This window comes from Protopterus annectens, chromosome 6.part0 (assembly GCF_019279795.1).
Source record: "Protopterus annectens isolate FY-2018-M chromosome 6.part0, PAN1.0, whole genome shotgun sequence".
In the NCBI taxonomy this organism is placed as follows: domain Eukaryota; kingdom Metazoa; phylum Chordata; order Ceratodontiformes; family Protopteridae; genus Protopterus; species Protopterus annectens.
Genome location: NC_056737.1, coordinates 627570504 through 627597095, shown reverse-complemented (window position 1 = coordinate 627597095; position 26592 = coordinate 627570504). Strand labels below are relative to the sequence as shown.

At 41.1% G+C, this 26592-nt stretch overlaps 1 protein-coding gene across 2 annotated transcripts in view; it reads right to left on the bottom strand.

Annotated features, from left to right (window-relative positions):
* Positions 1 to 26592, bottom strand: part of ATL1 (atlastin GTPase 1) — a 903853-nt gene that overhangs the window by 69369 nt on the left and 807892 nt on the right. The window contains exon 13 of one of the 2 annotated variants that reach the window (XM_044074301.1): positions 14262 to 14276. The exons of the other annotated variant lie outside the window; for it this stretch is intronic. Within the exon in view, the coding sequence (XP_043930236.1) occupies positions 14262 to 14276 (15 nt within the window). The remainder of the gene's footprint in view (positions 1 to 14261; positions 14277 to 26592) is intronic. 2 annotated transcript variants of the gene reach the window in all.

Sequence of the window (26592 nt, the reverse complement as noted above, 5' to 3'; positions counted from 1 at the left end):
CACTGCTACAGTGCATAAATCATGAGGACAAAAAGGCCCCTGCTGTTAGAATCCAAAAGCGTGAGGATGGGCCGATGAGCTTGAAATAAGTAAGCGTATGTTGAAAAAAATGCTTCTTTGCCTCATCCCTTATTTAGAATGACAAAGAATGTCCTGGTTATTCCCCTCTGTAGAAAAAGTATAAATATATTGAAAGAAGCAATAAAGATGTTCTCCGGTTGGTATAACCTTTTTAAGCCTAGCCATGCATCCCAAATATCTGACACGTTCTGGTAGCCTTGATAAGTGTAAGCGGTTGCTTGGGAGATGAAGCATTTACAAGCTACGGCCTGGGAGATGAAGCATTTATAGGTTACCTCTGTCCATTACAGACATGGATGCCAAACCAGGGATGAATTTCCTGTTGCCCATCCAGTTGTCCAAGTTGTACTTGAATTGGGTTATGGAGGAACTCCGTTTCACATGGATGGGGAGCCTGTTCCAGAGATGGGGTAGTCTCTGGGTTACATACCTGTATCTCCAGCAGGTCCTATTTATATCACAAGCAAGATTTAAGTCTTTAGAATAGGTAATTCTAGTGGTGATTGTTTTGTGGATATGCAGGAGGTCTATCAGAGTGGGGTCTGACAATGTCCTGTATGCCAGGCATAGATCTCTCCTCAAAAGGCTGTAGGAGACAGGATACCAGAATAGGGCCTTGAGGAGGTCTGCATAGGACATTTTACTTACTCCCGGTATTCTTTTACTGAGGAACCTCTGTGGATGTTCCAGTTGTTACATATGCCTGGTTAGGTACATACCAAAGGGGGCACTGTACTCAATGATAGGTCTGATGAATGCAGAAAACAGTGGAACAATGACTTCCTTTGACTTGGATACCATACCTTTGTTTATATGTTGTGCAACATAGAACGATTTCCTAACTACTGTAGACACGTGATGGTCTGAGGCTAGATTACTGTCTGTGTGTGTCCCTAAGTCCTTGACTAATGGGTCAACTCTTAAGGGGTGGTTTGTCAATAGAATAGGTACCAGGGGTGGATGACATCCCGAAGGATACTATTATGCATTCCTTGGCATTTAGTTTTAATCCATCACTCTGACACCCACTGTCTGTCTGTGTGAGCCCTTCCTGGAAAACATTTGTGTCTGTGTGGGATTCAGTAACAGCTCCTAATTTGCAATCATCTGCAAATTTAGTCAGCCAAAGACAACTGACATTGGCCTTGACTTCAGAGAAGTAAATGCCAAAAAGGAATAGTCCAAGGACCCATCTCTGAGGGACTCCACTTGTGACTGGCCTCTTTGTAGAGGTGGACTCCCCAGTTCTACCTTCCTGGGTTCTGTGAGCCAGTTTGCTGTCCACTGGGTGTCATACGGATTTGTACCTAACCTCTTGAGTTTGTCAACAATGCCCGAGTGGGGTATTGTGTAAAATGCCTTGGCCAGGTTAAGGTAGGCAGTGTAAACCATTTTGCCCTCATCCATTGCTTTGGTGACCTTCTCAAAGAAGTTCACCAAGTTGAGTAGGCATGACCTGTCCTTGACGAACCAAACTGGGTTGGGTCAGGTGTCTGGAGGTTTACTATATCATTATTGATCATTTCCATGATAATTCTTTCCATAGCTTTGCATAGAAGACTAGTGAGACTTATTGGTCTGTAGATTCCAAGGTCTGTAGAGGGATGACTGTTGCTATTCTCCATTAATGAGGCATGAAGCTTGTTTAGAGGCTATAGTTAAATAGCAATTTCAGAGGGCCTGATGGGTCATGTTTCATGGTATTTAGAAGGCATTCTGGGATATTGTCTGGGCCCATTGATGCAGTGTTCTTGGCATTAGAGAGAGCATTAGGGACCTGTTCATATTTCATGCTATTTGGAAGGCATCTTGGGATACTGTCTTGGGCCCATTGATGCAGTGTTTTTGGCCTTAGATAGAGCATTAAGGACCTGTTCCCTAGTGATAGGAGGGGTAGTTATATTTGATGGTATTTCCTGAGAGAAGGTTGAGGGGGAGGGCTAAATCTAGAGCTGAATTTATTGGCTGGTAGGTTTGCTATATCTTCTGGCTCAGTACAGTTGGCTGTATTTACAATGAGTTCTGCACACAATTGTGTATTGCCTTTGAGGTTGAGCACATAGCTAAAGAATGCCTTGTGGTTGTCTTTGGCCTAGGAGGCCAAATTTACCTCCGATTTGGCTTTGCTAGACTTTATTTGTCCTTTGAGTTCTTTCTTTAGTTTGACGAGAGTGATTTTATCCTGCTGAGTGCTGCACTGCCTAATTTTTGCCATGCTTTGCTTCCTTCTGTTATACAGCCTACTGAGTTTGTGATTCCACCAGGATGGTTTGTTTTTTGAGTTAGTTCTGTACTTTTTCCTGATGGGTACAGCTGCCTCTATGTAGCTATTAACATGCTTGTATAGGATTTCTGTGAACAGTTCTGCATAAGCAGCAGTGTTCACATGGTTTATGGGGGCTTGAAATGTTGCCAAATTATCAGTTAATAGCAGGAATTTAGCCATAGAGTAGTTCCTAAATATTCCAGGTTTAGCTGGGGGATCCAGATTTTATTTTTACTTTAAAGGAGACCATTCTGTGGTCTGACCTTACCAGGGAAGAAATTACATTAGAGAGTGTGCAGTACTCGCCCATATTATTGAGAACCAGATCCGGTGTGGTTGCACATCTGGCTGGTGTATTGACAATCTGTTCCTGGGAATTTGTGTTTACAAAATCCAGGAATCTCTTTGCCTGTACGCTTGGTGTCATACAGGATTCCCAGTTAATAGTGCAGTAATTAAAGTCGACCATAAATATGGCATTAGGTTGGATGGTGAGTGCTTCCAATAAGTTTAAATACATGGTATGGGTTTCCTGGGTCATACAGCGGGACCTATAGCCTGCAAGGAAGTGGTACTGGATTTTGCCTAAGGTGATGTGAACACAGAGCAGCTCAAGTGCATTGTCCTGTTTGACCAGCTTTGAGGCATATATACTTCTGATGTAAATCGAGACACCTCAAGCTTTAGACCCTGTCTGTGTAGTAGCTGGTCTAAATGTGAAGAAGGCATTATAATCTTGCACCGCCTGTGTGTTCTCTGTGGCTTTAAACCATGTCTCTGTGACCGCATAGACATCAGCATTCTCTAGGGTGAAGAGAACTTCTAGGGAGTGGAATTTTTTGTTTAGACTCCTAGCATTGAGCAGTAATACCTTTAGATTTTCTTGGTTTTGATTTGCTATGTCGGAAGTACTTTCAGTTTGGCATTGCCTAAAAAAGGCACTATGGTGGAAGACAGTGTTTTAGCTAATATTCAAAATCCTAGACGGGAGTGGTGGAGACCATCCCTGGCAAAGCAGCATGGTCTGTTGACCATCTCCTTCCATGCTGACAAATACTACACCCCCTTAGAATGACACCAGAAACTGAATCAATTATTAAAGTCAATCATCTTTTGTTTATATTGTGGCATCATCCTTGGAGAAAGTAAAATGCTGTGGAATGCTAGACTGGGACATGGAGAGCTCCATGATGTCTCTCTTCATATAGTCTAGTACATCTCAGGTCATTTACACCCACATGGACTATGACTGAGTCATACTGGTACTTGTGGTCCAATGATGAGTGTGTAAGCAATGTGGTGGATCCCACTCCTGATAAGTAACTGACCGTGACTTTCTCCTTACTCCAGCCTGGTGAGAGGGACATCAGTGTGTCTCATGATGGATTCTCCAATGACCAGAATGTTGGATTGTGTGGTGGCTTGCCTTATGGGCTTAAAAGTGGAGGCTCCATGATATGTAGTTGTATGTGTTGATGTGGGTGTTGTTTTGAAAGAGTGCATTTGGGGACACTGGGGATATTTATGTGTACTTTGTCTAGCCTTTTTTTGGGGTTTAGGAAGGTTACATTTAAGTGCCTCAGCATATGTGGGTTTATATGTCTGCTTTGAACTGTGTGTGATGGGTGCAGTGTATCTACTACTGACAACCTTATTGACATTAGGAGTAATTTTATGTGACAGCTTTGCCTGCAGTGACGTTGTGTAAATACATCTCTCACATATCATATCAGATTGTTTGAGAATTAACTGGTTGTAAGTAAACATGAGGCAGTTTCTACACTGCCTTAGGATGCCCATATCCACCAAGCTGGTAATGGAGATAGTGGGAAAGTTCATATCCATGGCAGCAAACTCTTTTTTATACTGATTAGACAGTTGAAGTGAGACTATAAAACAATGTCAAGAGTATGCAGTTTGCAACTCTGGGGGCAGTGCTTGTAACTGCAAACTAGTTGTCCTCTGTGCAGCTAGGTATTAGTGAAATTTCAATCATGCTTTTAAAGGAAAAACGTCACTCAAGGTGTCTGTGTCTATATAGGGCATTGCCAAATACTTGAGGGGAAACTAATAAGTAGGCCCTGAAAAATTTAAGGATAAGGTATTTAGGCAGATATTCTGAAGTTAGAAACAAATCAGAACCCAGTGGTGTAGTGGTAGCATTGTCGCCTCACAGCAAGTGGTTCTCCTGTTCGATTCTCAGCTGGAGTGCCTACTGTATGGAGTCTGCATGTCCTCCCTGCATTTGTGTTGGTTTCCTCTGGGTGCTCCAGTTTCCTCCCATGTTCACAGACATGCATTTGGAGCATTTCTCCCTGGCTTTGTTCCAAGTCGGACTTTCCGGGTTAACAAATGTTAAATAAATAAAATAAAATCAAACAGTAATTACTGAAAACAAAGAGTCAGCTTGTCAAGAATGATGAAAAGAGGGGAGTTGCGTGAATGACTACTGCCTGGCTACTACTAGAGCTGGTCTCACCATAGCTTCACTTTGCTTGGATACAGTGCTCCTTTGCTTCTTCTCTCACCAGAAGCAAAACATTAGCACCAATCCCAACATCAGAAACAGGCCACAGCCTGTTTGGTGATCCACAGTCTTATACCAGATGATGCAAGGGTCTGTAGGCTTGTTGTAGCCTTTTCCTGGTAGATGCCTTGAATAGCAACAAGAGCAGTCAGGAATATCAGGCAGAGACACTCACTACCCAACCAGAAACAGTTAGGAATCAATGCACTCTGCTTCTTCTCTCACCGGGAGCAGAATATAAGCACAAATTCCAAGCTATGATCTATGAAGCAGTTATTAGGCTTTCCTGAGATCAGCAGTCTCCAGGAAATGTCCCTGTGCTCCTTCTCTCACTACGGGAAAACAGAAGCACTAATCCCAAGATGACTACGGAGAGGTAGAATGTGGGATCTCCAAAACTGGTTTTGAAATAGCTGCTGCAGATTTTAAAGGCAAGTTGAAAAAGTGGGTTAATATCCTCAGCACTGCAGTGTGCACTAAGCAGTTTAGATGAAACTTAATCTTTAGCTGTCTAAGTGGAGAGCCACTAATTTTAAAAGAGCAAGCTTGACTGAAAGGGAGTGAACAGTTTGTATTCTGGTTCCATGGAATACAGTGGGATGGCCAGTAAATTTAAATAGTTGAAGGCGAGTGATTTCAGAAAATGATAATTTTGTGTTTACACTCAACAGCCAATGAAAGGGGACAGGGAAGGAGATATGTGGTCAAGTTAATGTAAGGGGGCAGGCAACTAGAAAGACAGATGTGTTTAAGAACACAACAGCACCAGACAGGGAGGGTGGGAAAAAATTTGTGTGACTCACAAGAGAGACGGCTGTCGTATCTTTCACACTTTTAATATGCAATTAAAAGCAGAATGCAAGTAAAACACAGTGTAAAGAAAACAAATTATAGTATAACAATAAAAGAAACTAATACAGTCATACAAAATATAAGAAAGCAAAAGCAAACTAACCTTTCTTTCAGAGCAAGTTGTGGCAGTCTGGGTTAGCAAAGTTTATTTTTAATGAATTAGGCTGAAGTAAGGATGTAAGCATGCATATATTAAACTAAACTAAAAAAAACACATTAATTTCCAAGAGCAGCATTTTGCTCAACACATGATGGGCTGAGCAGTTAGTCATCTACAAGTGATAACACACATACAGATATAAAATTATGAACTCTGTAGTCAGTACCAATGTTTAATATTTGTTATTGACCCTATATAGCTAGAATCATGAACTTGCGTATTTACTTTATTTTGCTAAGTTCATAAAAGTTTGAGACATAGCTGCCCTTCATGTATTCAAACTGCTGGTTTAAATCACCAAGTCTTTTGGGATTTTATTATCATGAGGGGAATGGATCATATTGCTAAATCAAAGTATGATTAAAATTTGTGAAATAAAAAGATGTTATGTTCTTACCATAAAATTCCATCGGTGTTGTTGATCTTCATTCATTCATTACTGATGGGTCTCGGTTCCGTCCTCAGAACTGACTTGGCCAATACAAGCTCGTGCCAGCCAAAAAACTCTCGAGCTAAGTCTTACTCAAAGTACCCCTCTCCTCATCTCCTCAGATCAAGTTTGCCTGCAAGGACAGAAACAGTGGAGGCTTGATCTGAGCAACTGCCCTATCAGGTAACCAGGACCAAATCCAAACCTCCAGGAGTCTTTCAAAGGGGGGTAGGAGGTTGGGACATAATGAATGAAGATCAACAACACAGATGGAACGTTATGGTAAGAACATAACTTCTTTCTCTGATGTTGTTAATCTTCATTCATTCCTTACTGATGGGACAGAGTCCCTAGCTACTTTATGTCCTGGGAGGCCCTATGGAAGGATATTCCTGAGTACCATTGAGCCAAAGCATGCTCTTCCCCTGGAGACCATATCCAATTTGTAACAGGTAATAAAGGTATGAGGTGTTGCCCAGGTAGCTGCTGCGCAATTGTCCATAGAGGCTCTACAATGAAAGGCCACCAAACTGGACACTGATCTGGTGGAGTGAGCTTTGACTTAGTTGGTAGAGTTATTTTGTTCTGTTGATAGAAAAAGGTAATGCAATCTCTTAACCATTTTGATAAAGGAACAGCTGGTCCGATTACCTGAATTCTTTAGTTCTGTTTAAGTAAAACTGTAATTGTCTATGCACATCTAGCAAGTGTAAACGGTATTCACCTTTGTTAGAAAATTTTGGGAAGAAAATGGCAAATCAATGGACTGGTTGCGATTTGAATCTGAAATAACCTTGAGCAGAAACGAGTGATTAGTCCAAAGTGAGACACTCTCTCTCTGTGGAAAATCATGTATGGGCTATTTACACACAAAGCTTGTAACTCTGATATTCTCCTGGCTGAGTTGATGGCTACCAAGAATAAGGTTTTCCAGGACAAAAACTTTATATCACAGGTGGCTGAAGGCTCAAATGGTGGACAAGTTAAGGTTTGTAAGACTAGCATCAAATTCCAAGGTTCAGTAGGGTCTTTAAGAGGTGGTCTCAAATGTAGGACTCCCTTTAGGAAGGTTTTGCAGAGATGGTGGGACATTAATGAAGAATCATTAAAGTCATTATGAAAACTGGAGATAGCTGCTAAGTGAACTGTGCTGGAGTACAGTTGACAAGTATTCCAAGACCTTATGGACCAGGGCAAAGAAGGAGTCTAGTTCTTGTTCTTTAGCCCAGATCAGAAACCCATCCCATTTATTATGATACAGTTTCCTGGTGGATGGCTTATGAGAGGCCAGAAGTATCCTTCATACTGGGGAAGATAGATTATTCTGCCTGGCAATCAGTGGAAGTGGAGAAACCAAGCGGTCAGCTTGAAACTTGGAAGGTTGGGATGGACCAGCCCCTGTGAGTGAGACAAGAGTCCTAGGGATGGATCCAGAGTCCACAGGTGGTGAACCATGTGAGGCCATAGGAAGGGGAACCAGACCTGATGAGGCCAATAGGGTAAAACGAGGATTACTTTGCTTCTCAACCGTTGTGCCTTCTTTAAGAACTGTGGAATGAGGGGAAGGGGAGGAAAAGCATACAGTAGACCTGGGGGCCAATCGTGTATCAGAGCATCTCTTGGTGACTTCCCCTGAGGGCAGATCAGGGCAAAGTAGCTGCTGCATTTGTGGTTCGAGGTGGAGGCAAAGAGATCACAGCAGGGCTGGCCCCAGCAACGAAATATGTGTGTCACTACTACGGGATTGAGAGACCACTTGTGAGGCATCAGAATGTTTCTGCTCAGTTGGTCTGCAATCATATTAGAGTTCCCGGGAATGTGTGTTGCTAAGAGAAAGTGGTTGGAATCTATTGCTCATTGCCACAATCTCAAGGCTTCCCAACATAATGGGTAGGATCTGGTTCCTCCTTGATTGTTGTTACCAGACTACTGACACATTGTCTGATTGGATAGCAATTGTCCCTGATGGGAGGGTTGCTTGGAATGCTTGTAGTGGTAGGAGCACCGCCCTCAGTTCTAGGACACTAATATGCAGATTGGCCTCCAAGGGGGACCAAGTGCCTTGGATAGTTCTTCCCTGAAAATGCCCCCCCTCACCCAATCAGGAAGGCATCCATGGTCACTGTGGCTTTGGGTAGAGGGGGTGAAAAGTGATGACACCATAACTCCTCTTCTGGCTTCATTCACCATTTCAGATCCTATTTGCATCAGTTTGTTATGCGGACTGGGTAAGACACTGAGTATGTCATTATAGGCCACTGAGGTGCAAGGAGCCACTGAAGCAGCCTCATATGGAATCTTGCTAGTGGGACCAGAGTGATTGATGCCGCCATGGAACCCAGAAGTTGTAAGACCAATCGAGCTGTGACTAGGTCTTGAGAGAGTATCGTTTGGAGATGAGACCTCAACCTCTGTAACCTGTGATGAGGTAAAGCGACTAGGCAGGATCTTGTGTCGAACACTGCTGCAATGAACTCTAAGCTTTGAATCGGTACCAGCCTTGACTTTCTCTTGTTTATTGAGATTCCTAGCATGTCTGCCAGTTTCAGAGTATACAGTATGGCTTGAAGCAGTAGACTCTTGTTTGGAGCAGTAAGGAGCCAATCGTCCAGATATGGAAACACGCGGAATCCTTGCAGTCTCAAGTTAGCTGCTACTACTGTCATGCATTTGGTGAACACCCCGGGAGCTGTGGAGAGACCAAAGATTGGTAGTGACTATCTCCCAGCTGGAAGCAGTGATATCTTCTGGATTGTTTGTCCATTTTTATATGGTAATACGCATCCTGAAGATCTGTGGAGCACATTCAATCTTCTTTTTCCAGAAATGGAAGGATAGACTGAACTGTGACCTTCCGGAATTTTGTCTTCTGAACTTTTTCAGAATGCTGAGGTGCAAAACTGGCCTCCAGTCCCCTGTCTTTTTTGGAACTAAAAAGAATCTTGAGTACAATCCAGATCCTATTTGGCCTGGCGGGACTGATTGGATGACTCTTTTTCCAGCAGCTTTAGAACTTCTTGTGCTGCTGCATCCCTCTGACTGGGTGGAACGTGGCTTAGTGGCCTGGGGTAAAGGTCAAAGGGGATGTGGTAACCTCTGTTCGGTATCATCTGCACCCAGGAATCTGATGTTATCGAGTGTCAGGCCAAGTGGTGCAGAGAAAAATGTCCCCCGACTGCTTCCAGAGGTAAGCAATCGGGTCACTCTTCAAGAGTGCAGAGAGGGCTGTCCGGAGAAGGAATCCCTGAAGCCCTGGTTTTGTGGGCCCCCTCTGCCATTGGAGGGGCATCTTCCTGATGAGTTCCCCCCTCTGCCATGGGGAGAGAGCTCACCACGTGTGTCATGGAAAAAGGCCTTGGGATTTTTTGAACCACATCTTCCTGCCTCTCTGATTCCTAGTATAAGATTATTGAGGGGCAGAGAAGCATATACTCATGGCAGACGGGGTCTTCCCATCCTTCTCACACCTGGCTAGTGTCTTTAACTTTTGGGCCAAACAAGGAAGATTCATCAACAGAAGCGTTGATGAAGGAAGACTTGAAGGGGTCCGCAAAGTCACACAAGTGCATCCAGGCGTGATGTCTCATGACAACACCTGTACCTGTTGCTCTGGCTGTTCCCTCAGATGTATGAGCAATCAACCACATGGAGGATTTAGAAATGGACTCGAGTGGCAAGCTGAGAGACAATTTTCTCACGTACCTCATCAGGCAATACCCCTGGCAAGGTTCCTGAATGGTCTGTAATCAGGTCCCTCTGAAGATGGGTAAAATGTGCCAGATAGTTCAGCAACCTTATGGTGAAGTTCGCCGAAGCGGAAGTCCACTTCCTTAGTCTGTCTATCATCCGGGACTCCCTGTTCGGAGGATGGACAGTTGAACTTTTTTCAGCAAATTCTTTTCTAGTGGCCACCACCACCACCAGAGAATCTACTGCCAAGCCTCTGGACCAGTGAGGCTGATCTTGTGGAAGCGAGAGAATTTTATCAGGTCTTTGGGGAATTGGCTCAGTGGTGTCAAGGGCCTTCCAAGCACACTGCACGATGAGCTTGACCAGCTCATCTGCAGGTAAGGTCTCCCAGGAAGTAGAGGTTCAAGCACGGATGCAAGAATACAGATTCCACAGTAGAGGTGTTGATGGACTTCGTCACCCCTCTGTTTCTGGTTCTCCAGTATGTCTCTGACTGGGACATCTTCAGGGAGTGACCATGGAGACTCTTCTCCATCATCGAAATCTGTATCTTCGGTGAAGGTTCCTCAGAGGAATCGACGTGCTTCCTCTTGCATGTTCTCTTGCGAGGCTGCTCTTCAGGGGGAACCTCTGAAGAGGATTCCAAAGAGTGGGTGTTTTGTAACATGGTGTCTTGCTGCTCCCATGCCAGATGTCCCCGTGTAGTGGGCCGAGTCAGCTGCATACCAGAGGAGATATAAAAGTCTGGTTCTGATGCTGAAGGGGTCAACTGCATGCTTGCAGAAGCGAGAGCCCTCTCCAACACCTGGAAGGCAGGTCCACCTGAAGAGGAATGTGAGCACAGAACTGAAAAGGACAACCTCAGAACTGGGGGCACACCCCACTCCGATGAGCCCAACTCCAGGGTTGGAGCCCCGAGAGGACTTGGAGCTGTCAAAACAGCTGGAACTGTTGATGGCACTGTAGAAAAAAATAGGTCTGAACTAGGGGTCACGGTGTCGACAGTCCAGTCATGGCCTCGAGGGTGGATCGGCTCCGACTGAACTGCGGTCCACAGGGTAGGCTCCACAACTGTGGAAGGGTGCAACGCAGGAACCAAAGGAGTTGGCACCAGGATATGTGTCAGTACTGAGGGCTCCAAAGCCTGAGAGGAGGTTGAAGGAGGATCATATGTTGGAGTCTGTGGAGAAAATCCCTCTGCTCTGGATGACAGGGAGGTCTTGGATGGGGTTGGGATGCCTCTGGCTGCTAGAATCTGATCAACAAGTCTCACTACATCCAGTTCCAAAAGACTGGTTGAACGGGTGGATAACCCCAAAGAAGAGTCAGGCCTTTCAAGAAAAGGACTAAATTGTTGTCCAAAAAAAGGGTCAATAGACGGGGAGTATCTTGTCCCAGCTAAAATTTCACCTTTCAGCACTGAGGTCGAAGGATCCACGTGTTGTGATGGGGAGGGAGTGACCAGATTAAAGGGAGATACTAATGTTGGTGCTGAAAGGGTGTCTGGTACCAAGGAAATTATCGGCACTGTAGCAGAAGTTACGGCTGTCGGTTCTGTAGAAAAGGTTGTTATTGACACTGTTAAGGCAGCTTTAGGCACTGGTGTTGAGTGTAAGTGTTGTCAGTTTAAGAAGTTTTTGTCTTTGGTTCAGTATGAGTCTTAGAAGACTTCGGTTCCATAGAACTAGGAGATATTGGAACCGGATGGCTTCTCTTTTTAGTGTCTTTTTTATGTGGTCCTGAAACCTCCACCTCAGATAGTGCCTTCGAATAGGGAGTTTTTAACAGTCCTTTTAAGATTAATTTATTTCCACACTCTGCTAAAGTATGAGAGCTGAATCCTTTACAAAGTTCACAAGGAGGTGGAACCTGGACGTGGGGAACTCCGAGACAATAGAAACAAGGCAGATGCCCATCAGAGATGGGCATCTTTCTTCCACATTTATCACATTGCTTAAATTCGGTTGTCCCTTTTTTATCAGACATTATGACTATCCAAAAAAACAAGTCACTAAAGCAACAAGACGACAAACATCCTGTCAAAAGCTGTAAACCAAGCAGTGAAAGATACACACACAGAAAGGATAAAGAAGGGGGAGAAAGGGAGGAATACCAATGATGGTATGACAATTACCACAGCGGTATGGGAGCGGCCTGTACCAACAATTATTTATTTATCCTCTCCACAAAGGTGGCAAAAATAATAATATCTCAAACTTCTGCTCTACAGCCATCCTCTCCCCAATTTCAAAAATATTGGAAAATGCATTCACAAACAACTCATGCCTTTCCTAGCCAAAAGCCACCTTATCTCTCAAACCCAACATGGTTTCCGTCCTGCCTATAGCATTATAACCGCTCTTCTCTCATTCCTAGGTATAGACAACCATGACCGTGACTCTGGACAAATAGTATCTACAGTTCTATTAGATCTCGCTAAGGCTTTTGATACAGTCTCCCATACTCATCTCCTAAGCCACCTTGCTAACCTTAACCTCTCCCACAATACCCTACCCTGATTCTCAAGTTACCTATCTGACAGATCTCAATCTGTAAAGTGGAGAAAAGGCACCTCAAACTTCCTTCCCACCCCCACTGGGGTTCCCCAAGGACCCATTCTTGGCCCAATGCTGTTTAACATCTTTATCAATGATTTCCACTCTACCATCCCAACTACCAAAATCCTACAATACGCAGATGACTACTTTAATCTGCTGTGCCACTAACCTCCCTGAGCTTCAAACAAAGACTCAAACTGCATTCTCTACCACCGAAAACTGGATACTTCAAACCACCTATCTCTAAATGCTAACAAATCCAAATTATTACTATTCACTCCCTCTAAATCCTCCCCTCTTGATAAAAACTCTTTCCAAATTAGAAGCCATAACAATTCTATCATAGAAATTGTTCCCTTCGCCAAACTACTTGGGGTAACTATAGATGAATGCCTAAAATTTGATACCTAGTCACCTAAACATAAAGAAAACACATCCAAAACTTGGCTTGCTATACAGAAACATCCACTACCTCTCTCTTTCTATAAGACAAACTCTCGCCACTACCTATCTACTTCCCTCACTAATGTATGGCACTATTCTACTAAACAACTTATCTGCCTCCATCTCTTCCAAAATGGAAAGCTGTTATAATAAAATTTCAAAATTCGCCATCAAAGCCAAATATTCCTCCCACCATTGCTCTGCCTTCAACTTGCTAAACTGGCTAGAACTTCCCAACTATCTAGACTATCTCCAACTTACTACTGCCCACAGGCTATTAAAATCTGCTCACTTAAACCTAATCACTGTCTACAAACCAAACCGCCCTGAAGGACAGCTTCTCCTGTCTTTCCTTAGCCAAAAAATGGAATTCTCTCCCTCCTTCATTAAGAACCACAGAAAACTTTGATAACTTCAAATCTCAACTCCATTCCTACCCCTCCTCCAACTGGAAGTGCAATTGCACTCTCCCCACCTAGCCTGCTATTCTCTCTACTCTAACTTGTATTTCTAAACTCCTTCTCTAAGCATCTTAGCTCACCCTGGACACTATTTCATCCAACAATGTTATCATGTATGCATAAATGTAAAGTCTATTTTCCTTTCCTCCCCTCCCTAAAATTGTACCTATACTGCCACCACAAGACTCAGATACTATGTAACCACTGAAATACTCATGTCATCACATGATCCAGATGCTATGTAACCAATGTAATGCATCATGTCTCTGATTTATAATGTAATTGTATTTTTAAATCTTTTATTTTAATTTGTTGTATCTTAATGTTTACTATGTAATGTGGAGCTTTTCTCCTCAGGCCTCCACTGAAAACGGGCTCCTGAGCCTAGTGAACCTCCCCGGTTATCAAACTGAAATAAAATAAAATAATATTCTGCGTGCAGTACAATGCACCTTTAATTGAGAATACTGCAACAGTGAAACTTGGAAGAGGTGACTGTAATGATACAAAACCAGTAATGTAACTGGCTCAGGGTATCAAGCACTTACTGAAAGTTTGTAAGACTTTGAAGTGAAGCGTTCTATATCTCCAGGCGGCTATTAGTGAAAAGTAAGTTTCCTTCAAAAGGTACACAATACACTGTGATTTTCAACAGTTCTGAGGATAATTAAATATTCTTCATCTGAAAGAAGTAATGGTAGCTTACAGTTTAGTGTGCTCTTTTGTTAGAAACTCAAAAACTTAAAAACATAAAATGTAAACACATGCAAGATGGCAGTTCTTATGACTTACCTCATTTGTACTTCCCTATGAGATAGCAGATAGAAAAAAATAAATACGGTATCAACAATGTTGAAAAAGAGGGAAACATTTTCTGCAATACAGTTTATAAAAACATTTTTAAAAAATAAACCTTTTTTTCCTGAAGCAGACAAAATACTGTTTCCTTCCTGTTCTTGGAACATCATGATCTGCTTTCTAAATAAATGCTTTGAAAATGTACACAATGAAACAAAATACATCATTAGAAGTTTCCTACGCAAAGGTAACAGATGTTGCTGGCAAACAGCTAAATTTGGCTACCTAGGAAGCATGTGACTTCATATCAGATTTGCCTGCAAATGTCAGATATTTATAAAAAAATCCAAAACACATTATTTGGGCAACTTTTTTATCGTTCAGTATTTCCACTGCATACACTGTGTCATGCCAGAAGGGGTACAGCCAGGAATTTTGTATTAGCATTAATGGCCTCTTTTTCTGTAGTACATACTCTGAAGAGAAAAATAAAGCTGCAGCTCATAAACTAAAATTTATTACACGAGAAGTTTTTAATTGATAGATACTAATATAAAATACATGCATTATACTGGGAATTAATTTTTGCTGACTTACCTGCATCCTTTTCGTTTTATTATGCATTTGAAGTTTGGACATTTCTTTTACTGGGTAAAAAGTTGTCTATTTAATATTAATTTGTGCATCATGTTTACCTGGCTACATCAGTGATGCCAGAATATGTTCCTTTTAGTCAACACATTTACTGAAATAAAGTCACTGTAATTCATTTGTGAACTGGCTGAACCTACTCAACGATAAGCCTGCATTCCTTTAGAGTAATCTCAGGCTACCAACACAACAGAAATAATTAACTGTCTAACGTGTACAAGTGATGTCACATATATATAGCCTATTTCAGCTCAATGTAAGGGAACTGCAGAAACAAAATGTTGTTAGTAGTAAAAAACTAACAGCTTGTTTTACCTTTCTCTGCCTGTATTGGCACCATAGACTGTTTTTCCCATATCTCTCATAATTATCTACTTACTTTACCATTTATAGATAGTTAACTGTCATTTCTGTGAAAAAGTGCATCCTGACAGAGCTGGATCAGTGTCAAATTGCAACAGGTAAGGCAATGGCCCATCTGACATACCAATATCCTTTGACTTGTTTGTCTCTCCTCAATTACCATAACACATTATTCACACCCATTGGTGTGCATACTATGTTCTTCTTTCTTTTACAATTATCATAGAGATTTGGATTTAATTTAAAACATTTATTTCAAATTTTACAGCAAAAAACACAGACGACCATTTGCTAAACAAAACAAAACAAAACCCTCTCACATAGAAAACAGACTTAAAATGAGCATCAATAAACCCGTTACCACGTATTGAAAATTCTTCTTGCCAGCCATTAAACTGCAAGAGATGTGCTGGTATTCGCAGTCAAACAGTATATAATGAAACACTAATTAGCAACTATGTGAAAGGTCCGGGAATTAAAAAGACAAATGTGTAACACATTTGCTAGCAGCCTGGGATGTCCCACTGGATGCAAGTGTCCCTTTTCAGAAGCAGTCCAGAAGCATTGTCTAATGAAGTGACTTGGGTCACAGAAGACAGACAAAGGCTGAGGGAATCAAATCTTGCAACTACACAAAGCAGATCATTAAAATGTCATAGCGTCACTCATCTGCACTAAGTGTCAGACAAACTGTTGTAACCAACAGTTTATTTCACACCTGCATGCCCGCAAAAACAGGCTAAATTAAAATGTATTCATTAACACATAATTTGTGGAATTCATGCTGTCCAGTTTATTTGCAGCCGAATAATAACATAACTGTGAACATTCAATAAAACAAGGAATCTAGAGCCCATAACTGAAGAACAGGGCTCATATGATAATGCTCCTGTTTATTATGATATATTCCTTACTTTACACTATAACTACTCTGGTATTAAAGAACACACAGATGTGACCATCAGATCCAATGTTGTCTTTTCCATCCGCCACAATTGCTAGGTATACTGGATCCAATGCCATCAAAATTTAGACTCTTGGATCTAGGCTCTGTCTGCTCCCCTGTACCCATAATTCCCTACTCTCCTGACAGTTCCACAGATCTTGTTTGCTGCTCATTTGACTCTGACTTGATCTCTGAGCTTCACGCAATGTTTGATCACTTTTCCAAGATAAGTCTAGTTTCTCTTCCCTTAGTGGGTTGTAGTAAATTTAGTGGTAATTTTTTCTCTTAGAACTCATTATAACTTTTTGTTTTGTTTGAGGGGTTTTTGTGGGTTCATAGGTAAGTACTAGGCTAGCTACCCTTGTGGGGGATTTTAAGCATATCAAGTTTCCCTTTTTGTACTCAAAATAACATCCCATTTGTTTACAGATTGGCCTTACCCATCTCATGGTCAAAAATTATATATTACCCATAATAAGAATAAGTGAGGTCCTACCACAGATAATTTGAGGGGACGAATGCATGGGATAAAGCATTTAGGACCTGCATCTGGTCATGAGTGGTACAGGGGGGCAGTCCTGCAGTAGATTTTCTGTTTCCCATCCCTAGATCTAAGTTGCCAGCAGTATCTCTGCAAAATATATCATCCCTTTCAAACAATTTTGTTGATGTTGCAGAAGTTTGTGTCCCTAGATCGAGTATTTCTGATGCAATTTCATTGCTGATGTGCAGTAAATCCATCAGTAATGAGTTGGAGAATGCTTTGTACACCAGACATATGTCACTTCTTAGCAGTGACAGGGCTTTGAGTCAATCTGTGTAGGACATGTTGTTTAGGCCTTGTATCCTTTCAATAAGGCATCTCTGTGGGCATTCAGTTGTTGCAAGTTTTTGCTGCCTTCCCTCTACTCTGGGGGGAAAAAAAGAGTTTGATATATATATATATATATATATATATATATATATATGTGTATATATATATATATATATATATATATATATATATATATATATATATATGTGTGTGTGTGTGTGTGTGTGTGGGTTCCATACACTAGACTGAATTTCCACTAATTCAAAATAGGGCAATGAATGCTCACTGCAGCAAAAGTGCACTTAATCGAAAGTGACTTACGCGAAGTTCAGTACAACGAACGGGTGTTGTACTAAACTTCCATGCAGTACTCATGGATCTTAGGGTTAGAGCATGGATCATAGTAAGGGGATGACCCGTGCCCGAACCATAAGGTCCGTGACAACTGCAGCGCAGTGAAGGACATAGCAATGTCCTCCACTATGGTGGGAAAGTCACGAACCTTAGGGTTAGGGCATGGGTTAGGGGATAGCTTTACTAACTATCCCCTTACCCTAACCCGTGCCCTAACCCTAAGTCCGTGGCTATTGCACCACAGTGGTGGACATAGCTTGTTTTTTATTTCCTCCACTGTGCTGCGGTGTTTTCGGTGAAGTGCACTTACGCAAAAGTTCACTTTCGTTAAAGTAAACTTTCACAGAAGTGAGGCTTCCTATTACAAGTTCGAAGCAGTGAACTTTCGTTCTTGTAATAGGAATTCATATATATATATATATATATATATATATATATATATATATATATATACATATATATATATATATATATATATATGAATCTATATAGTTTCACATATTTTGCTATTAAAATATTATCAACAATCATTAGGGCCAGTTTAGTTTGCTGTAGGATTACTAAGCCATCAAGTGGGTCTAGTGTGTGTGTGTGTGTGTGTGCATGTGTGTTTGTGTCTGCTGTTGAACTAGTTCCTTTGTGCACAATATTTAAAGTATCCTGGAATGTCTGTCAAGGATTTGGGGGTTTAAAAAAGTGCACCACGTGTGGGTACAAGGTCCAGCTCCACCCCAGGATCCTCATTCACAATGCGTTTACTGACTGAGGGCAGCCCATCTTCATGATAATTGCCCTTCTTGGTCTTCTTCTGGGCTTACCTCTCTCTTATTGTCCCAATTTACTTTTATTAAAGGGCATTATCTCTGCCACAATGGTAGAATTAGCCCCATCTTCTTCGGTTTCCCCAGAAACAGCTGTAGATGCCATCGTGGTTGAAGCGGCCACTAAGAAGGAGCTATCTAAAAACAGCTCAACTGTCCATCTCCCTAACAGGGAGTCTAGAAGCTTCCTAGAGGTTTGAAAAGCAGACATGCTTCAGTGATATTTGCATTACAAACCAAAGAGTAAAAAAAAGGTCACACAATCCAATCAGTAAAAACTACAAGAAAAACCTAGCCAAGCTAGAGTTTTCACTGTGTGATACCTTAAAATATCCTGTAATAGAGGCCCATGGAATATACGCAAATGACTCCTTAAGGACATCAAGTGTTTCAGCTATATGACTTCTGAATGTCTGTCACTTTTTACTTTTTAAGTCTTTTTATATACATTTAGGCCAATTGGGGTTTGGTTTTATTGGCCTGAATATATCCATTCCAACTTAGCATATTACTATTTTACAAATGGGCCCTAACCAAGTCCCCTTTTTAACCTGCAGCTTCAGTGAAACTCAAATTTCTTTCATGGAAAATGCTTTTCCTAGTGGCAGTTATCTCAAGTAAGTGGATTCCAGAATTGCAGGCTCAGTCGTGTAAGCTACCATTTTTGGTTTTCCAAAAGGACAGTTTTGCTTCAAACCAACCCTAACGTTCTTCCTAAGGTGACTTCAGAATCTGCCCTAAATCAGGCCATGACTGCCAGTTTTCATTCATAATTTTTCAAACAAAGGGGAATATGCCTTATGTTTGTTGGATGTTCATCACCAGTTATGGTTTTATTTACATCGCACTTACAATTTCAGGAAAAACGATCAACTCTTTAGCTTTCCTTTTCCAAGGCTAAATTTGGAGATAGTGTTTCCAAGGTTATACTACTGAGGTGGCTGTTGAATTGTATTTCCTTTGTTTACAAAAGCCAAGGGATTTTCTTTGCCTCACAAATCAAAAGCTCAGTCTACTTGAACAGTTGCAGCCTAGGCAGCAGTCTTGTACAGAGTGTCAATTGATGACATTTTTGCTGCAGCAACTTAGTTTACTGGTTCATACATTTTTTTCCATTAGAAGCTGGACGTGCAGCCTAGGTCTGGGGCTTTGTTTGGCTTCACTAAACCTTCCATGAGACCTCTTGGGGTTTTTAGTAGTTGAGGACTCTGTCCCAATAGTTACAGCAGATAGAAAAGACAACATTGGATATGATTACATACTCACCATAATGTGAGATCTGGGTAATCTTCTGTCTATCTCAACCTTCTGTCCCTCTTTCAAACTGTCACATATGTGGCTCCCAAATGACCATATGTGCTCTGTCTGGAGCCTTGTCTTACATATAGTTTGCCACTTTGTTATTGTTTACCTCACGTATCCTTTTCTCCTTTATAATATAGGCATGCCTCCTTGGTACAGATAAGCAAACTCAGAGGAACTGTGAAGATGGTTGTGAATTATGGTTAGAAGGGAGGAGCATGAGCCATGGATCCAAGAGTGTAAAAACTGCTGGCTTCAGATCCAGTCAGATCTGATGCACCCAAAAGTTTGGGTAGATGGAAGAAAACAACATGGAATTAGCATTATGGTGAGTACATATCTTTCATTTACAATCCCTTGTATGTACACATCAGAAGTTGAATTAACAACTACATACATAATGACCTAGGACTGTATTTCAGCTTGCTGCTGTGAAAGCCTTAGAATGCAATCCATTCATAGGTTCATAGGTAGGTACTAGGTTATCGGCCCTAGGGCCTATGTAAGCCTAGCTAACAAGGTTCCCTGGCTTTCTCCACCCATGGATGCCATTTACCTGTGCCGCTGTCTAGCAGGGCCACCAAAGTGATTCCTGGGGTGAATTTCCTATTACACATCCACTCATCAAGATTTTTCTTGAAGAGTGCTAGTGACAAACTCTGCTTGACATAGATAGGTAGTACCAACAGTATGCATTTCCTTTCATTCTGCCACATACTTGTTTTCCCACCTCCCACCCACTTTACAGAATTTCTTTACCTTTTTTTTTTTTTTTGTCAGAAGTCATCAAGCACCCAAAAACTGACAAGGAAGGTTGCAGGATGTGCTGTCAGTTGCTGATTTTGTCGAGTGGGACCACTGTAGGATTCAGCTGACACTCTAGCACCCCTTCCATTGACAGTAATGCCTGACTACAGGTTAACATCATTATCTGTTAGTTCAAAGCACCCAGATGACTTCCACTGGTTTGGTTATCTTGTTTTCATCTAGGCCTTCTGACCTCTTTTAGTATTTTACATCAAGAAAAAACAATATGCCAATTCCCCCAGCGTGGTTCTTATTGTTACGTGTTACTCCTACAAGCCAACACTGTAAAGACCTATCTGCAGATTCATTAGTTTCTTATTTCTCATCATGTGTGCATTGATCCTGCTTTGTCCTGAATTCTAATACTATATTTTACCCTGCTTTCAACCCCATACTTAAGGAAGCTCTTGCCCTTCTTACATCATCCTGTCTCATTCACTTTCACCTAAGCTGACAAAATTTGCTTTTCTCTCTATAGTCACATGTATTTCTGTTTAATAATTTACTTCCTAAAATGAAAGAAAGACAAAAATGTAATAAAATGCAGCAAAAAATGTAAAATATCAGTGTATGGAGGGAGAAACATATTTCATTCCATGCTGATTGAATTGTGAAGGACTGGCACCATCCTGTGCATGCTTACATAAATATCTTCCTTCTGTAATTGCTTGTCATGGAGAGGAGAATGTGAGCTTCAGACTGGTGTGTGATGTCAGTCTACACTGTATTTTTTTTATAGCTTCCTTAGCCTGATCTCCTGCATTTCAAAATGATTTTGGCTGATCACTTTAGCTGCATCAACCTCACCCTTCTTTTTTAAGAAAGATATGTGCCTCTTCTCCTAAGTTGCTGTGTTTTGTTAAACCATCACTCTGCTGAATTAATTATTCTTTTTGTCCTAATCAGCCCCAAAACATAGTTGAATAAAGTCCTGACTATGGTCCAGGTGATAAGGGTTCGATTAGTGGCCTTGACAACAGAGGTGCTGGCAAGGAAGGATGAGCATTCCTATCCTGGGAGGGAGGAGGGTGTGCACACAACTGAATCTCTGGTTGATCTCCACAGGAGGCTGGGTATATGTAGAGAGGCACTGTGTGCAAGGGAGACAGGGCATTAGCTGAACATGGGACAATATGCCAGCATGCCCACTGTATGTCCATGCAGCAAGTGTGTGCGCATGAAAGGGGGACAGAATCTTCCTATGGTAAGAATAAAAAATCCTCCATGGCAGCATATATGACACTGATTCAAGGTACCGCATACAACTCACTAGTCCTGAACACAGGTGGGAAAAAGTCTAGAGATTTGTTGGGTTTGGTACTTAATGAACAAGGAGGGGGCACTTGGTGTCAACTGTTGGTCAGTTATGAGGGGGGAATTGTAAAAACATTCTTTTTGCCCTCTTCTTTCACTGAGTGTCCATACTCATTATCTTTTGGTTTGTTTGCAAAACAAGTCTTTTCCCAAAGCATTATCCCTTACAAAACATGGGAGCCTACTCAGCTTTCCCTCAACCAATGCCTAACCACAACATACGTTATTTATAAACACCAAAATGACTAATGTCTGTGATAGCTGTTGCGTTACTCTTAGCTTTGAGTACCAGGCATTGCCATATTTAGGTATGTATGCATGTATTTATTTGTCTTTGCATTTTGATAAATTGGAAGTCCCACTAAACATTTATGATTTCCTTCCATATCACTGTTCCATTATTCATTTTCTTTGGGATCTCCTGCTAAGGATAGCCCAACAGCATTCCTGTATACAAAAGCCTTCATTACCTAGGAACATCGTAAGTCAGACATGTTTTCCCCATGTAAGCAGGCATACAGGTGATGTATGTATATTCCCAATGCAGAACTTTGTTGCCACCAGTCTGAACGCCATTATCAAATTTGGTCCGAACACTCTTCGTTGTGCTGGTTATATCTAGCCTGTGCTTTCAGATAAGTACTCCATTGGGGTTCCTTTTTCTTTTTATTCTATATTATAGTGTGCTACATGTCTTCCAAGAAAGGGAAATGTCAGTGTGAGAGGCAAATTCTCCATAAAGACAATCACTATAACTGCCTATTTTGTTTAAGTTCATCTCATGACCACACTCAGTGTTCCATCTGTCAGTTTTTTTGTACCAAAGACATTGCGTCGCTGTCTATCTTTCCTTTCAATATATCTTGGGAACCCAATATCTCAAGTTGTTGGCCCAAGGTACCATGGCAAAATATGATCGTCACTAAGTACAGCCAGCGCTTAAGAAGGTGGCCAAGAAATCTAGGCCTGAGTCTGCTACTGTACAGTCTCCACTGGACATTTCTCTTGAGGATGAGAACCCACAGGACTGTTCAGTATTGACATCAGTTTCCTCTGCCAGGACCTTCTCGGAGGCTGGCACAGAACCATCTTCTTGCACATCCATAGCAGATGTTGTGGGGAAAACCATGGATAATAATCTCTGATGGGCCTAAATGAATTCCTCAGATCCTTGTTAAGGAAGAGGTGCCAGGTACCTTGATCGAATCCAGGCAGAGGTCCAAACCATCATGCTTTATCAAAGCGGATATTCCTTAAAAGGAAAGGGAGAAGACTAAGCATGTGGTGTAACTTTCAGAGATCCACAAACAGAATGGCAGAACTTCATACAAGGCTTGTTCAATGCCTTAAATGCCTTGATGGCTTTAAAGCCTCCTCAGGGGGTGTCTGCATGGAGTAGGGATCTAATGACCAATTGTATGCCAGGTGACTGGGCTTTGACTAGCCACACTGGCAATGAAGGAGCCAAACAAGAAGGGGAATGAGTCAAGGGGACATGGCCTTCTCACCTCTCCGAGGGGAAAGAGAGGAATTGGGCAGACTGGGTGGTGCCAACTTCCTGGTAGAGACCATGAAGCTGACCACTCATGCCTTGCAGGGATGAGGTATGGATGCTTGGAGGGAATGCCCCTAGCAGATGCGGGGCAAGGTTAGATGGAACAAAAATGGAAGGAAACTGACTTACTGAAGAAAGGTCAAGAATTAGGCAGGAAAGACTTTTTAAGATGGCCGCATACTAATCAACGGTTTAGTTTTGGCTCTCCCAGTGTGAAAAAAGAAAATGAAAGACAAGGGCCAGGAACTCTGACACTTTCAGTACATTCAGTTACTGGCTAGTAAGTACACTGGCTGGATGCCAGCAAGAAGAAACTAGCCTGTAAGAATATCAACTAAAAATAGTGAAGAGAAAATATTGACTGGGAAGAATTTTCTAGCTGTTCAGCAAAAAGCAGTTCAAGTTTCGGTTTTGGTGCAAAACAAGGCTTCCAGTAATCTAGAGGAAAAATAAGTCAAATGTGCTTAGAACTAATTAAAATAAACAAAACACTGAATTAGTATTTAAACTCAGATGGCAAAAGGCTGAAAAATGGAAGAAATTTTAAACAGACCTTTAGATGAGCTGATAAATCTGCAAAATTCAGAAGCTGAAACGGAGACAAGGCTGACTGTGTATGACATGGCTCAAGAAGAGATGTTTCACAAATAGTAGAATTAGAGAACAGAGCATGTAGGGAAAATCTGACATTTTCTGCTGTACCAGAGAAACTAGAAGGAACAGCCTATTCATTTTATGAAAGGCACAAATTAGCAATTGGACTGGTACTCCACAGCAGGATCTGTTAATTAAAAGGGCACACCATGTGACTTGTGCTCCAAACCTGGCTATGAGAAATCAGCCAAACCCCTGTTTATGCAAATTTGATTTTGTTGCACTGGGAAAGATTCTATGTTTTTTTGTATAAAGTTTATGCAAAACATCTTGATGTACAGTAGGTTCCTTGACGATATTCTTATTCTGCGAAAAGGCAACGAGGAAGAGGTTAAAACATTTGTAGAGTACTTAAACCATACTACTACCTCCCTTAAATTTACCTACACGTGGCATCAGACAGAAATAGACTATCTTGATATTCACCTTAAGAACACTGATAAGGGGCTTCAAAGTAACATACATAGGAAAAAAACGCATTCTAACTCCCTACTTCACTATAATAGTTGTCATCCTCACCATCAGAGAAAAAATATTATAAAAGGTCAAATGGTGAGGTTATCAAGACTGGTTAGTGATGAAAAGATTTTTTTGAATGAAATGTATACCTTAGTAGGGATGTTCTTAGACAGAGGTTACCCATTAAAGTTGGTTATTAACACAAAATGTGAAGTGGTTTCTAAAAGGTCTACGTCCTTTCCCCCTATTTTAACATCAGGTATTAACACTGTGGACATTACTACAAAGGAGAATTCTGATGCACTTGTTTTAAAAAATAATCCTTTGTTCACCCCCTTATTGAAACAACTAATAAATTATGGCAGGTTTGTTTCAATGAATATACCAAAACAAAGTTGGGGGCCCGACCCAAGGTGGTATTTAGTAGGGGGAAAAATATCAAAAATATCCTTGAGGATAAAAAACACAGATGGTATAGGTCTTCGATGGTCAAATGTGGGTCTTGCAAATTTTGTCGCTACATTAATGATGGGCCATATGTGGCGATACTTGGGCACGATTATACTTTATCATGCCCAGGGAGATGTAGTTGCAACACTACGATGTTGATTTATGTTGCCACGTGTGTCATCTGCCACACTTTCTATATAGGAAAAACTGTCCAAAAGCTAAAGGACAGGATTGGTGAACACCTTAGGGCCATCAAAGGGAAGGATGGGCACAACGCACTATTTAATCACAGTGTTGTTTGTCCCAACTTCAAAAAATTTATTTTCTTTGTTATTGATCGGGTTGTACCTAATTGTAGGGGTGGTGATGACAGACTTCTTGTTGAAAACAAAGAAGCTAGGTGGCAACTGAGGTTAAATGCCACACGACCACCAGGTCTTAATGAAGTTATTTCCCTTACGCCTGTGTTAAAGCAGAGATTTAACATTATTTAACACATTTTTTAATTTATTTATTGTACTGGGTACAATGCTTATTATTTACCTTTTTGCATCTGTAATAGGTTCACTACGTGGATGTTAAAGTGTTTTGAATTATTATGAAATCATAGTTCTCAAAAGTTAAAAGCTAATGGCTTTTCAGTTTGAGTATGTTTACCAGCATTGCTTGCTGTCAAGGTTGTTGATATATATATAGATATATACACACATGTTTTTCAACATATATTTTTTACACATTTAATGTTTTTAATTTTTGGCAACAATTTTACAGTATTCATAATATATTTATCCAAACCTTTCAATTCATTTTGTGATGTATGGGATTCTGTAGATAGGTTTAAAGTTTGCTTGGTAATATATGTATTGTTCTATGGTGCTTTTGACCTGTTTTAAATGTAACGATTTGCACTAGACACTTTTTATGGGCAGTTTGCCTAATGTTACTTTGTGACTGATGATTGGTTCATCAATTATCTAATTAAGAACATTTTTTACTATTTATATTGTTGTTACAAGTGGTTTCTTTGACTCTGATGAAGCCAATTTCTGCCGAAAGCGCTTAGTCGAAGGAACATTTGTTGTCAATAAAGCTGGTGTGTTCCAGGTCATTGTTGGGATTATTTCTACACTTTCCAAGTCTTGTACTAGTAAGGATGTAAACCTATTAGCAGAAAGGGCCGATCCTGAAAAAAAACTGTGGCAAAAGGGCAAAATATTAAAAGTGGGAGACAGTAGTGTGTTTGTAGAAAATGACTGTTCACTGTACACCAGACAGAAGACAAACAGATTTATTCCAGCCATCAGGGAATGTCAAGAGGCAGGTGTTAGATTCAAGCTTCTGTATTTAGCTGTCTTCAGAATATTTTTCCCTGGTGGATCAAAGTCATTTTTGATGCAAAACAGGCTAAGGAGGAAATACAAAAGACTACTCAACAAAAGGTGAGCCATCAGCCAGAAGGCAGCTTTGTTTTTCATTATTCTGATAATGAATTATTGCACAGGGAGAGACTTTGTCAGTAAAACTTTTTGCATTGTTCCAAAGGAAAATGGTTGACTCACAGAAAAACACAGGAGTTGACTAGAAGAGTCATCAGTACTCTGGAGTTGAACTGGAGACTGGAGTTGGGAGATGGAAATGAACAGAATGAAGACCAGCAACAAGTAAAGTAGTTCAAACATATGAGACTGCAAAGCATCGGTCACATTTGTGAAATACAGCTGTATCTGAAAAAGTGGAAAGAGTGGACTTTTGTTGACTTTATTAAAAGGCATTAGCCTCACTTTATGTCATTAATACTTTGAAGGACACTGAGAGGAGGGGATGAGGAAGGAAAA